The sequence below is a fragment of the Lampetra fluviatilis genome, chromosome 2 (genome assembly GCF_964198595.1).
Source record: "Lampetra fluviatilis chromosome 2, kcLamFluv1.1, whole genome shotgun sequence".
In the NCBI taxonomy this organism is placed as follows: domain Eukaryota; kingdom Metazoa; phylum Chordata; class Hyperoartia; order Petromyzontiformes; family Petromyzontidae; genus Lampetra; species Lampetra fluviatilis.
The window spans coordinates 19660849-19678060 of NC_136276.1; the positions used below are offsets into that span (position 1 = coordinate 19660849).

The 17212-nt window shown below is 43.8% G+C and overlaps 1 protein-coding gene across 1 annotated transcript in view; it reads right to left on the minus strand.

The window, feature by feature from the left end:
- The window catches only part of LOC144943909 (cyclin-Y-like protein 1), a 33397-nt gene extending 16403 nt beyond the window's left edge, over positions 1–16994 (minus strand). Inside the window, exons 1-2 of the mRNA XM_078871768.1 lie at positions 16651–16994; positions 2971–3045 (exon numbers count right to left, since the gene is read on the minus strand). Coding sequence (XP_078727894.1) covers positions 2971–3045; positions 16651–16822 — 247 coding nt within the window. The 5' untranslated portion in view covers positions 16823–16994. The remainder of the gene's footprint in view (positions 1–2970; positions 3046–16650) is intronic.
- Between the last annotated feature and the right edge of the window lie 218 nt (positions 16995–17212).

Sequence of the window (17212 nt, forward strand, 5' to 3'; positions counted from 1 at the left end):
TAGCGGGAAATGGGTACGAAATAACTGTCCCAACATAAAGATGAGTTGAGATGTTAAAACATTTACCCTCCAATTTTTAATCCGAGGAAATGTTGACCAGTGAAAAAGCAGCCTTTCATTGGACACAACCACCGATACCAAAAGCATGACCCTCCAAGCAGGCCCGCCTATATTGAGATATCTTTGTCAGGACAAATGAAAGGCTCAGTGAAAGCAAGCCCCACACGAGTATATTGTGCCAGCAGCCAGCTGAAGCACAAGGTCACGTCAGGGCAAGACGAACAAAACAAATTCGTTCCGCTCCAGCGGCGGTGGGGAGGGGAGGAGATTGAAAGAGCAGCAGAACTCGGCAGTGACAGCCACGTTGCTTGTGGACATCACTCCACAGCACGTAAAACCATTTTTTTTCAATGTAATAATTATTAAATGTCTTGAATATTTATCGCTGACATTGACATAATCACACACGAGAGACTGTCCTTTTCAGAGGTGCAGACAATGAAACGATTAACTCCTGATAATAGCATTAAAAAAATGTTGGCAAAAAAGGGATTACAATAAAATTGTACAACAACGAAAAGACAATGAATACTGCACGTGACAGTGTAACATTATTCTGGGCACAATCCACTCGTAAACGTTTGTTGTGCTAACACGACAGACATCACACACACACAGCTTAATCGCATTCACCTCACGAGAGTCACAAAAAAATCAGAAACTTAATTTGCTGTGCAAATTAAAAGGCACCTATTTTAGGGTCGACTTAAAGATTGTTCACGGCAGTGTGAATCAAAATCAGAGGAATCCGATGAGCTATGAAACTCTTTTGCACGGATGTCCAGTAGGGGTGGGTTAGCAAAAAGCCCGATAGGAGTGCAAAATAGAAAAGGCCGTAATATAAGTACAAATGCCATAAGTAAATAAATTCCTGCCGATGTTTCAACACTAAATGCAAGCTAGGGCAAGGCGGCAAAACAACATTAACAGTCCCAAACCACATCAGTGTCAGACTACTCTGAGCCATAAGCAGAGGGGACGAAGGTTGGGGCTAGGCTAAGACATTCAAGTGAAGATCCAAGCACTTATGCAGGTATTTGTTGGAAATGTGTGGAACATTTCAATGTAATGGGTTAATATGTAAACTGATGGCAATGTGGACTGAGTGAGACTGTTTGCATGTTCAATGGAGGTGTGTTCCTCTTGCGAGTAGCTTTCTCATTTTTTTTTTAATTTTGCCTTTTAGTACAGCAGCCAAGAAACATTGCACTTTGTAAGTTGTGGACTGAAATGAAGAAATTGTCTGGCAAAAAAATAAATCACAGCCATTTTGTCAATCCACTGCTGAATGAAGGCCTCCACACTCTGTGTCAGTTGCTATTCTCACGGTTAAATTCTAGAGATAATAGTGATTTGCCTTATCCTGTGTTGGTTTGCCACAGTGGATAATTTGAAGTTTTAAGTGGTATCGAGAGAATGTGGGAGTGTGGGTCCCTACTAATCGGACCTGTCATCTGACGGGAAGGACAACGCTAACATTTTGTCATCACATTCAGCTGGGACTAGGGTATGAAGCATATAGCCACGTGCTCTGAATCGTAAGTATGCTGAACTTCTTTCGCACTGTACATAGCCAACCGTGCTAATTGGAGGTGCGGGGGAAGAACAACAAACAAAACACAAAAAGCAGTTCGAAAGGAATGCATAGCTCCAGTGGCTTAACAATATCTGAAGGAAATTTAAGAACAAGTAAAAAGGCCAGCCTCTGCATAAATCCTGGGTATGCACATTAACACGAGCAATCGATTAAGTGGCTACACTAAAACATCGCCATGTACGAGGCCTGTACTAGTGCTTTAGCCCGAGGTGTGGTGCGTCGAGGAGGCCCATGACAGGCCACAGGCCTCAACTACAAACTTGAGCCCTGTCCAAAATGGGGAAATTAAGACTTATGGACAGCCCTGGTACTGGAAAACAGCAATGATCACCTGGCATGTGGGATGATGGAGAATACTATGACCTTGTGCTAAAGGTCAACATCTAAAAGACCACCCGGGGACGCCATGAGCACTGATCGGAGTCATGGTCTGCAAGGCTGGATAAGTTACGAAGCCTGGAATTGCCGAGCTGTAACTGCCAGTGATGTGCATGACCGATCCAGAAAGTCTGAGGCTGTGTTTACAGAATCAGTCAGGTGCTGCTGTGGTAAATTATAAAATGATAGAAAAAAATTTATGCTCCAAAGGATAACAGCTACAGGGAATTGAAAGCCCTTTTCTATTTTTCAAAAATAATACAGCATAGGATTGCCTCGCTATTCACGAACTTGCTATCCGCGATTTCGGCTATCCTCGGATCGCACCTGGAACTCTGTATCGAGAGAGAAAGCGATGAGATAAAGTGATGAAAATGTGATTCGACAAAGTGATGAGAAAAAGTGATGAGAGATAAAGTGATGCAAGGCAGAGTTATGAGATAAAGACACGAGAGAGATACACAATTTTCACGTATTTAATATCTTATTTATGTATTATCATTATCCGCGAAATTTGCTATTCACGACCATCTCTGTAACGTATCCCTCACGAAGTTACGAGGAGATTCCTTGTATGGTGCCAGGCAATATGGGACAAGGTGTGGGCCACTAACAGTGGCACTGGGTGGTAGTGCAATGCCACCTAGTGGCCAATACTTTGTCTGAAATGTTTTCCGATGAAAATGCATTGAATATCACGAGGATTATTAATTATCGGTCATGCTGAAATAGAAAATACCCGAAACAAGGAAGAGCACGCCCATTCTAACAGCACCGTTTTAACAGGAATAGCATTCACTTTAATACGTAACTGGCTGAATTAGATATGCGCTAAGTGCTGTAACTAAACACATACCAAAATCAGAACACTCCATATTTATCACGAATCGAATGCGGTTAGGCGGCACCCAGCTCGTATATCTTTGCCCACTCACCGTCAGGTTGTGATTTACTGAGGAATATGGTGTTGGCCCGAGGGTGGTCCGATGGGTTTGGCTCCAAATCGTTATCTGAAATGCATATTCAAAACAAGCATATAGATGGCATGTGGGTGTTTAAAAACAGGTGCAGTACATTAAATGTGTATTAGTTCACAGGCTGGAAAAATTACAGCAATATGGAGATGTGCTTTACAGTTTTGGCAAACTGATTAAACATGTGGTTGCTTTTAACACGTGATTAATAATTCTCAACAGTTTGCTATTCTACAGAGTGCAGCAGTGATTAAGTGGTTTGCACATTGTGCTATGAACCCAAGATACCTGAGTTTTAAGGGGCACCATGGTGGCGAGATGTTAACTACCTTGCCAGGTACACAGGAGGTCGTGGGTTCGATCCCAACCCTGATGCCTATATATTTGGAGTTTGCATGTTCTCCACGTGGTCACATGGAATTTTTCTCCAGGTACTGTGGTTTTCCCTCCACATTTAGAAACATGCGTTTAAGAGTATTTGGCTGCTATAAATGTCCACATGGTAAGCTATCATTTGTGGCCAGGACACTTCTGAAAAAGAGCTATACAGCTCAGTGGGCCTTACCCAGTAAAATGAAAACTGTTTAGTATCATAGATTCACGACCACGGCTAACATCAGTGGCGAGTGATATCTGAGTGCCCTTTAATAATGCGCACTGACCAGTATGGTGAGGTTCGGTGGCTTACCCTCGGCCTCTTTATGTAGCAAGTTACTGATAAACATTTCCACAGACCACCATTTATTTGAATGAGGGCTTGTAACCATGTGCACATACATGTACATAAGCAGATACTGTACTCGCTTTCAAATGGACAGGGGCACACAGACCCATTCATGGAAACATGAAGTCAACAAACATGAATGATATGTTCAAAATGTAGCCTTGCATGAGACGGCATACGATTAAAATGCACACAGGCATGTACAAACAGTACATTAAGTGCACAACAACTTCTGCAAAGTGGTCGCTGAAAGCCCTTCCAGCAATATATGAAAAAGTAGGGCATGGGCAAAGTTTGTCCTATTGTCTACAATTACCCGGTTTCACATGGCCATGGCTATGCTGAACTTGACACTGGCTTATCTATGGAATCAAAATTAAAATATACAGCCTTTTGAAAATCCACTGCTGGATGAAGGTCTCCCCATGCTGAATTGGACTAGTCGGTTGTGTGAACATATTGCTCAATGCTGCGAGTGAAGGGAGGTCCCCAGGATCGGATGAATTATCAGGTTAAAATATTATTTTGTTTAACCAGGTGAGAACTCAAGAGACCAGGATAGACTATATGTCCAGAGTGACTTGGATCACCAAAAGAACGAAAGCAAAAGAAATACAAGTACAGCAATGAAGTAAACAGAAATCAAAGCAAAAACACTATCACCTTTGGCTGAGAATCCAATTAAGGTAGCAGGATTCATAATGTAGTGTGCTAACTACCAATGCTACCCCCTAAAGAAAACAACATAACATGAAAACAGACAAAAAATCCCATTACAAAGGAAAACTGGGAATCCGTCACAATCGGTTTACATTATTGAGTCGATATTTATATACACATCACTTGGTATAGACAACAAATATCAGGAACGTATACAGTATAGTATTGCATAACTCATGAGCCCCCTTACATGGGGAATTAAAAAATAGAAATAATTCCAAAAATCCATGCATGTGGCATAATGTCCAAAAGCTGCTTTGCACCAGCAGGCAGCGGTCTAGCAGAGGGATTGTGGTGCAATGATGGGTTTGATTTTTGGTCTCTTCAATCTGATTTTTGCAAAGGGGTCATATGGGATGACCAAATCCATCATGCAAGCATTGAATTGTGACCCAATTAAGATCAGCTCACATCCTGATCGGCTGATTGGACCATCTCTGAAGAGCCGATTGATAGAAGCCACTTACCTTAATTTGAACCTGATAATGATTATGTATATAGAAAATACATTATCATTGGTCTCTTGAACTCAGGGCCTGTATTTTAGGTTTAACATATTAAAGTATACCACCAGTGAGCCTCATTGGAAACACAAAACCTAGCTTGGGCATAAATATCAGTCTTTGATTTGATACTTACAAAATATAACTTGGTATTGCAATTTATTTTTGACACATAATAACCACTGTTTAATAAACATGGAATATATGGCCCCGAAGCTTGCCATAACGTAAGGGACCGTGGTGATGTACAGCCAACGTCAGTTGAGCGTGGACAATTAGACCAAAGCCGAAACAGAACATATACAAAAAAATTTAATATATGTTTTTTTATGATAGAATATGGTATTGTCATCAGTATGCCATGAGTATACCAAGTTTGCAGTCGATACCACATTGGGAAGTGGGTAAAAATTTAGTTACCAGATTTGAGGATACATCCACGACGCCAACAACAACAGACAGAGTGAGTTAAATAAAAGCGTGTAAAAATAGACTAATTTCCCCAAGGCAGGTACTGAACCTGTAAATTTCACATGCCAATTGAAGGAGCTGGTGTCCTACCCCTCAGCTACAGCTTCTTGCTTGAGACGCTGCTTTTAACACACTTGTTGAAACACGGAGTTGTCACTTTTCTCAGAATTCACGGTAAATATTTGCCTTATAGTTCCGTGTAACATATTGTTACCTTTAATTCAAATCTGATCGTGATAAGCCCATTCATATTGAAATTTGCCACCAAGCTTCTTCTTCTGTATGGCTGATGTAAATGCAGAGCAACAACTCGGATTTCACATTCAGGTGGTCAAGCCAAATAACCGCATCAGGAGTCGTGGAGTGTATCGCTGTGATGTCCGCTTCGTATTTGTGGATCGGGAATTGCGGCGTTATACGTTGTACGGCCTGTTCTGGATGACCACAGTCGCACACTGGAGTTTTTTTTTTAATTTTACATTTGTGCATCAGGTATCTGTCACGAAGCTGGTATGTAATGAATCTGCTTATGCCAGGCTACATGTGACTTCCCCATACTAATCAATATATGAACGTGCAGACCTTGTCAACACACTGTTCGATGAAGCCTGTCCCATACTGCGTCAATTATGGGGCTTACCAAATTAATTCATAAATACTCTTTCTGAAGCTATATAAAATCTTGCAGAAAACTAAAGCGAATGAATAGCGGGTGGTCTCGGTAGTGTGGAGTACTGGAGGTAATCTGATGTCTTCGAAAACAATGTGTGAACCCAGGCACGGCAAATCAACCAGCTTTAAAAATTCCATTGGCTTTAAATAAAACTGCAGTTCTGAAAACTGCAGTTATGTCGTAAATTATAGGCGTAACACAGAATGGTCTGAATAACCACGCGTTATCTTGTCATCTCAGTGGTATTGCTTAGTAAAATAATATAAGGCAGGCATAAATGTGATCTCGCAAAAGATCACCATGGATACCAATGGCGAGTTTGAGGCCAAAATGTGAACTAATCTCTGTGAAAACACACTTTAGCGGCAAACAAACAATGAATAAATAAAGACAGCTTGCATATATACAATTGTAACATTAATAAATACTACGTTCACACCATTCTTAGATAAAATAACTGCTTTACCTACGTAAAAATATGACCGTCAGAAAAATTAAGAATTGTCGAAAAATGCAAGTTTTGTTAAAGCACATTCCTCAACTCTGGACAAATCACACCAAGGAAAATTATCAAAAACATGAGAAACATGCATGCATGCCAGAAGCAGAAGACACCATAACACAGGCAACATGTTACTATTCAGAATGGCATCGCGGCCAAATTCACCCATCACTCATAGTTAAAGGCATGGCTTTAAGCATTTAAAAAAATAAAACCACAGCCTCCACCAGTAATAAAGTAAAATTAGTCAACCTCAAATCAACACATTTTAACAAATTATTTACAAAAATCATCCCTTAAAGCTGATAAACTACCTAGAAGCTTAATTTATAACATGCAAGCATGAATAATACATCTACAATCTGTCTGATCATGGAATCCACCCAGATAATGCTTGTGCCTTGCCACAATAGGTTTTATGATGCATTATCAATTAAAAGAGACATGCTTTTGGATAAACAGAGACCACATTGAAAAAAATTAACTTTAGTACTCGAAACTTCATACTGCTAAACATGAGAAAATTCAACTCAACAACGCAATGGCATGGCTCTCTCAAGCATCATTATGGATATTTTAATTACAATAATCTCATAGGTTAATCATTATAAATGTATAGCCCTTTGCCAATCCACTGTTGGATGAAGGCCTCCCCACACCGTGTCAGTTAGGACTGTTATGGGGGGGGCAGGGGGAGAGGGGGGTCCATTTTATACGTAAACTTGCCACTAACGTTAGCCCTGACCAGAAATCACACAGTGTAACTCTTCTTCCCATGCTAATATTTTGATATAACTTTTTAAAACTAAACTATTTTTTTTTACCAGGTAAGACCCACTGAGCTATTTAGCTATTTTCAGAAGCGACCTGGCTACAAATGATAGCTCAATAAAGTGGCTTATCATGTGGAAATTAATAGCAGCCAAATACTCTTAACGCATATTTCCAAATGTGGAGGGAAAAACTGGAGGACCAGGAGAAAAATCCACGCGACCACAGTGAGAACATGCAAACTCCAAATATACAATAGGCGTCAGGGTCCTGATCGAACCCAAGACCTCCTGTATACCAGGTGAGGTAGTTAATATCTTGCCACTGTGCCGCCCATGAAAAGAGCAGTGAGTGGGGCAACCACACAAACTTTATATCAGACTCAAGCATTCATTAAAATATTTAAATTAAATTACTTCGGGCAAATTCCCTCATGAAAAAAACTTGTATTTGAATCAACAACTTGTGAAGGTAGAGCACAATCAACTCAGTCATGCAGGGGTATAAACAAGTACAACCATATTCGAAGCATTGCAAATGTTAAGTGGCTGCATATGCTACATAAAGACACAATTCAAACAATTATTTCAGTGGATGAGCAGAGGTGGTTATGCAACTCTCTACAATTGCTAAGGTTTGAGTAAATGTTATTCTCGTGCTCAATATATATTGCCTAAAATAAATCCATTAAATTCGACTGAGTACGTGTATGGGGGCCAACAAATGTTTAGTTTCATTAGAGCACAACACTGATTCACAGTCGAGAAGGGAAGATGGCATAAGGCACCAAATACTGATTTACGAGTTTAATTTATGCACCCACTGTTCTGCTGAAATCTCATTTATTTAAACACACAGTCTCATTCAGTGCAAAAGTGTGTGTGGCTATACAAACATGCGCATCAACTAAACACACGTTTACAACTTACATGATCGGCTCTATTTATAACTGGGTATATCATTCCACTAAATTACATTACAATCATTGAAGCAGGTGTCTGTTAAGGCCCATCTAATCTTTAAGGTAAAATCATATACACTTTATCTGAAAGATGAGTTAGTAGTACCATATTGCAGACAGGAACTGGTATGCGGAAGTATGAATTCGAAGGTGCTATTATTTAATGTCAAGTTTAAAAAAAGCTCACTTATTGTTCCTGAGCCATTAGTGGAAATTCGACATTCCCATAGCATGAGCCAGAATCTCTATCAGACAACCACAGTTTATATTCTTGGTTCTTTCGGTAAAGTCACGTCGAAGGGAAACAATAAAATAATACAAATATAAAACAATAAAATTCTCACGACGTTTCGACTGCAACACAAGCAATCATCATCCCTTCTACGTGACTTTACCGAAAGAACCAAGAATATGAATCCCTGCAGTCACGAAAGCTTTAAATCAAAATTTAACCACAGTTTACTTTCAAAAGGTGGCATTTAATTTCATTAACTCAAGAAGCTTGACGGGCAGGCTGAGTCAATCCCAACCAAGATTTGAATTCGTAACATTCTGACCGTGAGTTGAACAATTTGTCACTGTACAACTTGGCCATGGGCGCTTTACCGTCTGGAAGTGCTGTACAGTACCAAATCGAAAGTGAGAAGTGTCCACGAAGAGGCCCGGGTCTTTTCCTTTTTAAATCCTTTATATTAAGTTCGCTTGCTTGCTTGCTTGCGTGCTTGCTTGCGTGCTTGCTTGCTTGCTTACGACCGTGCAAATCTTTCGGTCGTTTTTTAACCCACTTCCCGTGATCCAATCGAGCTGGCATTTTCCACACAGACTCGTTGTGCGAGACAATTAATGTTCGTGAAAAAATTTTTCAAACATTTTACACTTTTTAGGCAAAAAAAATGTATTTTACATTTATTCAAATATAACTCATTCATGGCTTTGGCTGAACGTCACAGTATAGGAGCCCAGAGCGTAAGCCCTCCACAGGCCGTGGCGGAGTAGCGCAGTTGGTAGCGCCCTCGCTTCCCATGCCAAAGGTCGCGGGATCGATCCCCGCGTCCTCCACAGGCGAATATATTTTTAAATCCTTTATATTAAGTTCGCTTGCTTGCTTAGGACCGTGCAAATCTTTCGCTCGTTTTTTAATCCACTTCCCGTGATCCAATCGAGCTGACATTTTCCACACAGACTCGTTGTGCGAGAAAATTAATGTTCGTGAAAAAAAATTCCCAAAATTTTACACTGTTTAGGGAAAACTAATTAAATATTTAATTACAAATTGCTTAATACTGGCAGACAATCATCTGACCCATAGGTGGCAGCCATCTCAAGCCAGAGGACGAGAAGACTCTAGCCGCCACGCATATAAAGGATTTATAGTGAAAAACTTTGTTTTTACGGGTTTACTTGTCCTTTTTGTGGACTCTATGATGGTCACTGAGGTGTATGAGCTGCTTCGTGGGGGTAATGCTTGAATCAAAAGACTGAGATACTAAGTTTGAATCTGGAATGCCACCAGTGAATAAAGCAGCCCACTAAAGGGCAGCAGGTTTGATTTTTCCATCTCATTCACTAATGAGTGTACCGAAATAAAATCCATGAAAAACAAGATTTGCACTAAACATACCTTTCTTTTCCAACTATGAAAGCTTATTTGGCACAGTAACAGAATGAACACCGTCTACTTGTCTGCAGAGTAGTTGGAGTAAGACAAGATCAACTGAAGGACACGAGGTTATGGCTCTAGGGAGTTTCACAAAAAGGCGTCACTAAAAGGTCTGCACCTACCACGTGTTAAGTGTTTTGTTCATTTGTGCAGCACGCTTCAAATGCCCTGCAGGTTGCGCTGTATTCCATCTCCTCCACATCCACCTTTTGCTCTGCACCATGTACACGTGTGCACCGTGTGCGCAAATGTACTCCGTGTTGACTGTACCTCACCCAGACCGCTTCTTTGTTTTGCCCATGTTACTATATTCCGTGAAGGTTGTTAATTCTTCGTTAGATATTAAACGCCCGTGTACTTTTCCTGATAACCATGTGCAGTAAATCAGAGGGTGAAACGTGTTTGCTTTTTTACTGTGCCCATCTGTTCACTCAGCATGCTTCCATCTCACCAGCATGCTCTGTATGTTCTGTATTCTATGCATGTACTCTATGCGTTGTGTATGCCGTGTGTAATATCCTGTACGCGCTTTCAGGGGCATATGCATGCTTTCACACACTAAGTTATAGATTAACTTTTACTGACATTTTTTAAAAAAAGTGGGCTTGGACAACACATGCCACTGGAAGAGATTATGGATTGTAAATGCTGTGCAGCCGTTTTTAAAGAGCTTGCTGAGCACAGCCCCAAAGGCCCAAAACTCTAAGCAGCCATCAACGACAACAGCATTCTCAAAGTTGTGAACGCGAATCTTGAACTGCGTAACGAACATGGGGAAAAGAGAGATGAGAGGGAATTCCCAAGTCGTAGAGTGTGGGGTAAGACACAGAAACGAGTGCTCTGGTCTGTAATAATGGTGCATGTTCTCCCTGTGGTAGCGTGGTCTTTTTTAAATCCTTTATATTAAGTTCACTTTCTTGCTTGCTTGCGCACTTACGACCGTGCAAATCTTTCGGTCGTTTTTTAACCCACTTCCCGTGATCCAATCGAGCTGACATTTTGCACACAGATTCGTTGTGCGTGACAATTTATTTTCGTGAAAATTTTTTCCCTAAATTTTACACTTTTAGGATTTTTTTTTAAATATTTAATTACCAATTGCTTAATCGTGGCAGGCAATCATCTGACCCATAGGTGGCAGCCATCTCAAGCCAGAGGACGAGAGGACTCTAGCCGCCACGCATATAAAGGATTTATAGTGAAAAACTTTGTTTTTACGGGTTAATTTTTTGTCCAGGTCCTCCTGCTATAAATTTTCACACAAGCCACTTTGTTGAGCTATCATTTGCGGGCCAGGTCACTTATGAAAAAGAGCCACATAGTTCAGTGCGACTTACCTGGTGAAATAAAAAAAATAGTTTCTAGTTTAGTCTCGACGACTCCACAATGGTGGAATAATTAACGAGGGAACTTTATTGGACTGCCTTAAGTTGAATTCTATCAAGTGCAGCAAGGCAGACACAGGGTGCACCAGCACCACTTCGGCCAATTTAGGGCTTTGTATAGTCATAGTAAGTATTTCGGAGCTAAAGAAGGCCTGTGCACGCAAAATAAAATCAGCTTCTTCAATGCATCCTTAGCCAGATTATTAGTAAGTAGTAACATTGCCATGCCATGACGTATCGAATGAGATTCTGGAAAACAGATTGTGTTCATGCCAATTCGTCACGAGTACAGCACACCAGTGTAATCCCCCCCCCCCACACTTTGCGCAAGAGCGCAGAAGCGTGGTCACCACATCTACGCCTCTATATAAGGAACGAAACAGACTTCTCTATAAATCTGGCTGTCGCCTGATGAAGCTAGTTGTAATTACTGGCGAAACATCGTACTCAGATTGTAAATGTTGTGGCTTGGCTCTCCATCACACCGGTGTGCTGTACTAGTATACTACACTATATACTACACTATACACTACACACTAGTGCTGTACTAGTGACGAATTGGCATGTTCTGTTTACGTGACAACCCTTACTAGTTGGCTGTGTCGGGATTTAACGACATATGTATATATTTACGCGATCCAACCCAAAAAACCTCTATTATGGCCAGATTGTGATCTCTGTACAAGCAGTTACCCCGTGCGTGCTGTCTTCCACAGGTGTTCAATTATAATCAGCATTTATTGTGCTCTTGTTGGTCCGGGTTGCGTATATTCTGTATGTCTTGTGTAAATGACGTGTGTTAATCTTGCGTAGACAGTCTCCCTGACGCCAACACGCGGCGTTTATACATTATGCATGTGAAGCACATGCCCTAAGTGGTGTTTCTGTACCGCAATCTCACCCAGCGCCACCTCTGTCTAGTGCTATATTTATGTCACATACGTGTTGTGTGAATCTTACGCGTGCGTGTGTATACAGAGTACTGTATTAACAGCCGGGTGCCCACTCCCTGTCCCTGATTTGTTGCAGGGTAAATATTGAACAATACCCTTATGCCCGTCCAAGGACGGGTGTATTGCAGTTAATCTGAAACTTGCAAGTGAAAAGCAGAGCGCGACGTGATATATTCATTGCATTAATGTGTGTGCAATTTGTAAGGGCGCGTTGACACAGATCTATTTCATTTTAAGGTTATAATCTCTTGTTCATCATGACGTCCTTTTTACTTTGATGTCTCAACAGCGTTACGGAGATCACGTGACGCGAGGGTTCTGCCTTTGTCGTGAGCGTTGTGAGTTGACGCCGAGGAGGGGGGAGGAGGCGCCTCGGCCCCCCCATGTGGAGTGACGTCACCTGCTAATTATTATGAATGGGGGGGGGTGTCCATTTGGAGGACGTCAGCTGTTAATGATTATTAATGAGGGGGCTGTTCATTGTGGAGTTACATCACCTGCTCACGATTATTAATGAGGGGGGGGGGTTCATGTGGTGGATGTAACCTGTTCATGATTATTAATGAGGGGGGCTGGTCGACGTGGAGTGACGTCACGAGCGATGCACACAGGCATTCTTGGCTCACTATAGTAGGTAGTAATGGGGGGGGGGGCATTTGGAGGACGTCACCTGCCCATGACTATTAATGAGGCGGGCTGTTCGATGTGGAGTGACGTCACTTGCTCATTATTATTAGTGACGGGGGGGAATGCTCCATATTGAGTGACGTCACCCGCTCGGAATGTGCCCGATCTCCTTAAATCTCGGAAGCTAAGTCGGGTCGAGCCTGGATAGTGTTTTGATGAGCGATCATCATCCATAAACGTGTTAACGGCTGCTGTGCAACTACGCTGTCAGCAGAGGCCAGTTGCAGCAAAATCTATAGTTGTACTGTACTATGCTCACATATACCCCCCATCCACATCCGGCTCGACTTCACAAACACACACACTGACCAGCGTGAAGTAGGGTCAAATAACCCCCACGACCCGCACGGTGTAGGGAAGGCCTCATTCAGCAGTGAATTGGCAACAGGACTGCGCACATGCGTATTATACCAGATGCAGTATATTGCATGCGTTTGTAAAGCGTGCATGATCTCGATTTCACGCGCCCGATGGCGTTTTATGAAGAATTGAATGTACGTGTTATAATTTTAATGCGACCACCGCTGCTACCGGGGCCCCGTCTGTGCTGCAGGGAGTGCGTGGTGCTTTATGATTCTCCTGAAAGTGATTTTCTGCTAAAATCTGAGCATCGACGCAGTGCTCTCATCTCCAGGTCTCAAGTTTAAAGTCCTGAGATAGTCGTGGGAATTCCGCGTTGCTGTGGCGGGCGATTCTCTCCATTGGGAAACCACTGTCGACTTCCCCACAATGTGGTACACACGGACACCAGTGCACAACGTGATGTACGATCTATATATGCACAGAACAGTAGTACTCCGATTAGCACGCTTGGCTACTAACGGTGCGAAAGAGGTTCAACATTCTTACGGTAGTAATGTACCGTAACCGCTGTTGGCCTTAATGTTCAGTATACGCTGCACCATGCATGACAGTGTTACAGGCAGTATATAACCTAAACTATTTAAACTATTTTTTTTTCACCAGGTAAGGCTCAATGAGCGTTCTAGCTCTTTTTCAGAATCGACCTGGCCATAAATGGATAAGGTCAACGAAGTGACTTATCACGTGCAAATGTACAGCAGCCAAAAACTCTAAATGCATGTTCCTTAATTGGGGAGGGAAAACCCAGAGGACCCGGAGAAAAATCATCACGACCACGGGGAAAGAGACATGCAAACTCCAAATAAACGGGTGTCGGGATCGAACCCACGACCTCCTACATACCAGGCGAGGTAGTTAACATCTCCTAGCCACCGTGGCACCATATAATACTGTAGTGTCAAATAATTCAGCAGCTGCAGCATCCAAATAAGTAGCATCTGCAGCATCCAGAAATCCACTTTTGGATGAAGGTCTCCCCCAAATCTGCATCCACCCCTGCTCCATACGACCCTGCGATGCAGCAATAAGTCCATGCAGCACCTCTTCTTGGTTCTTTCGGTAAAGTCACGTAGAAGGGAAGTAATAAAATAATAAAAATAAAACACAATAAAATAATTCTCACGACGTTTCGGCCACAACGCAAGCAGCCGTCCTCAGGTGAAAACCAGGTCCGTCGAGGCGATAGAGTCTGAATCTGTCGCCTCGACGGACCTGGTTTTCACCTGAGGACGGCTGCTTGCGTTATGGCCGAAACGTCGTGAGAATTATTTCATTGTGTTTTATTTTTATTATTTTATTACTTCCCTTCTACGTGACTTTACCGAAAGAACCAAGAAGAGGAATCCCTGCAGTCACGAAAGCTTTAAATCAGGCAGCACCTGTACAGTGCAACTGACTGTGCGGTCACCAGCATCTTTATTGCGACTGCAGGAGAAAATCCGATGAGCTATGAAGCTCTTTTTTTCCACAGACGTCCAGTATGGGGTGGGTCAGCAAGTTACAACAGCAAACAAGAGAACAAAAACCGATAGGAGTGCAACATAAAAGAAAATGGTAAGAAAGTCACTAAATATGAAGAGGTAATAAATGCATTCATGATATACGTCAAATTTATCCAGATTTGGCAAGGCAGAAGCAGAAAAAACCCAACAGTTCGAGTAGATCACGCCAAGATAACAGGCCAGTAAGTGCAGGGTTTTTTCCTCGTGTTCAAGAGAGGGGTGCCACTTTGGCCGATAAGACATCGCCAGCTGTGTGTGAGGCACCGCCAGACATTTGACACCATTGGGGGTTTGACAGCAGCACGATATGACTTGATTCTCCAACACACCGGTGTGCTGTACTAGTGACGAATTGCCACGTTCCGTTTACGTGACAACCCTTACTAGTTGGCTGTGTCGGGTGGTGGCGTGTTTTAACGACACATTTATATATTTATGCAATCAAACCCAAAAAAAACTCTAATGGACGATGATCATGATGATGATGGAAGGGGGGAATGGGGTGGGGGCGTTGTTTTCGCGTTAGTTCGTGTATCACCACACTAAAGGCCACCAGGGGCCACACTAAAGGCCACAGAGGGGCCGCACTAAAGGCCACAAAGGGGCCGCACTAAAGGCCACAGAGGGGTCACACTAAAAGCCACCAGGGGCTGCACTTAAGGCCACCAGGGGTCGTACTAAAGGCCACCAAGGGTCGTACTAAAGGCCACCAAGGGTCGTACTAAAGGCCACCAGGGGTCACACTAAAGGCCACCAGGGGCCGCACTAAAGGCCACCAGGGGCCTCACTAAAGTACACCAGGGGGCATACTAAAGGCCACCAGGGGCCGCACTAAAGGCCACCAGGGGCCGCACTAAAGGCCACAGAGGGGTCACACTAAAAGCCACCAGGGGCTACACTAAAGGCCACAGAGGGGAGGCACTTAAGGCCACCAGGGGTCGTACTAAAGGCCACCAGGGGTCGTACTAAAGGCCACCAGGGGTCACACTAAAGGCCACCAGGGGTCATACTAAAGGCCACCAGGGGTCGTACTAAAGGCCACCAGGGGCTTCACTAAAGGCCACCAGGGGCCACACTAAAGGCCACAGGGGCCTCACTAAAGGCCACCAGGGGTCACACTAAAGGCCACCAGGGGTCACACTAAAGGCCACAGAGGGGTCACACTAAAGGCCATCAGGGGCCACACTAAAGGCCACCAGTGGTCATACTAAAGGTCACCAGGGGTCACACTAAAGGCCACCAGGGGCTTCACTAAAGGCCACCAGGGACCGCACTAGAGGCCACCAGGGGTCACACTAAAGGCCATAGAGGGGTCACACTAAAGGCCACAGTGGGGCCACACTAAAGGCCACCAGGGGCCTCGCTAAAAGCCACCAGGGACCGCACTAGAGGCCACCAGGGGTCACACTAAAGGCCACAGAGGGGTCACACTAAAGGCCACCAGGGGGCCGCCAGTGGCCTTCCAATGAAGAACACCGCCAGTAGCCCCCCCCCCGCCTCAACAAAACGGCACATTCACATCGAACTATCGATAACACAGGTGATGATCAAGAGTCACCCGCTCTGGCGGTCGCTTCGTCTGCGTTGTTCGTAGCAGCACCCGCGGTCAGTGTGGCATCGATCAGCTGTCGTGTCAGAATCTGAATATTGATCCTGGACGAATCCGATGAGCTTCGAAGCCAATTTTGTTTTGCGTTTCTCCCCCACACCCCATCAAACCCACAGACGTCCAAATCGACTCCGTATCTACCCCAAGACGCACTTACCGCTGCCCGCCTCGCGGTCTCTGATGTGCTGCAGGGAGGCCGCGCCACCGCCACCGCCGCCGCTGTCTTCGCTGCGCGTCTCGGCGTCGAAGATGCGAACGCGGTCCAAGCTGCGGGCACCAGGGCCCTCACGAGGGCTGTCGGGCACGCAGCACGACGCCACGTTCCCCATGCCTACGCCATGCGTCTTGCTCCCGCGCTCTGTGGCGGTAGCGGCTTGTTGTTGTTTGTTTGGTTATTGTTGTTGTTGTCGATATCTCGGCGGTGTTTGTTGAAACTGCTGCTTGTTTTGCGAGAGCCGGGCCCCGGATTCACGCTTTAGACCTGCGCGCGCATTGGCTCGGCGTCTGTCACGTGGAGGCGACGGAGACACGCCCACGCCGCGTGGACACGCCCCTTCATCTCCAGCCCCGCCCCCCCATACAGGCACTCCTCTACTTGCGAACATTCGACTTACGAACATTCAGAGATACGAACCAAACCTAAGAGTATGAATCCTTGCAGTCACGAAAGCTTCAAATCTAGAAGAAACCTGTCCCTATGTCCAGTTGCTCGTTTGGTC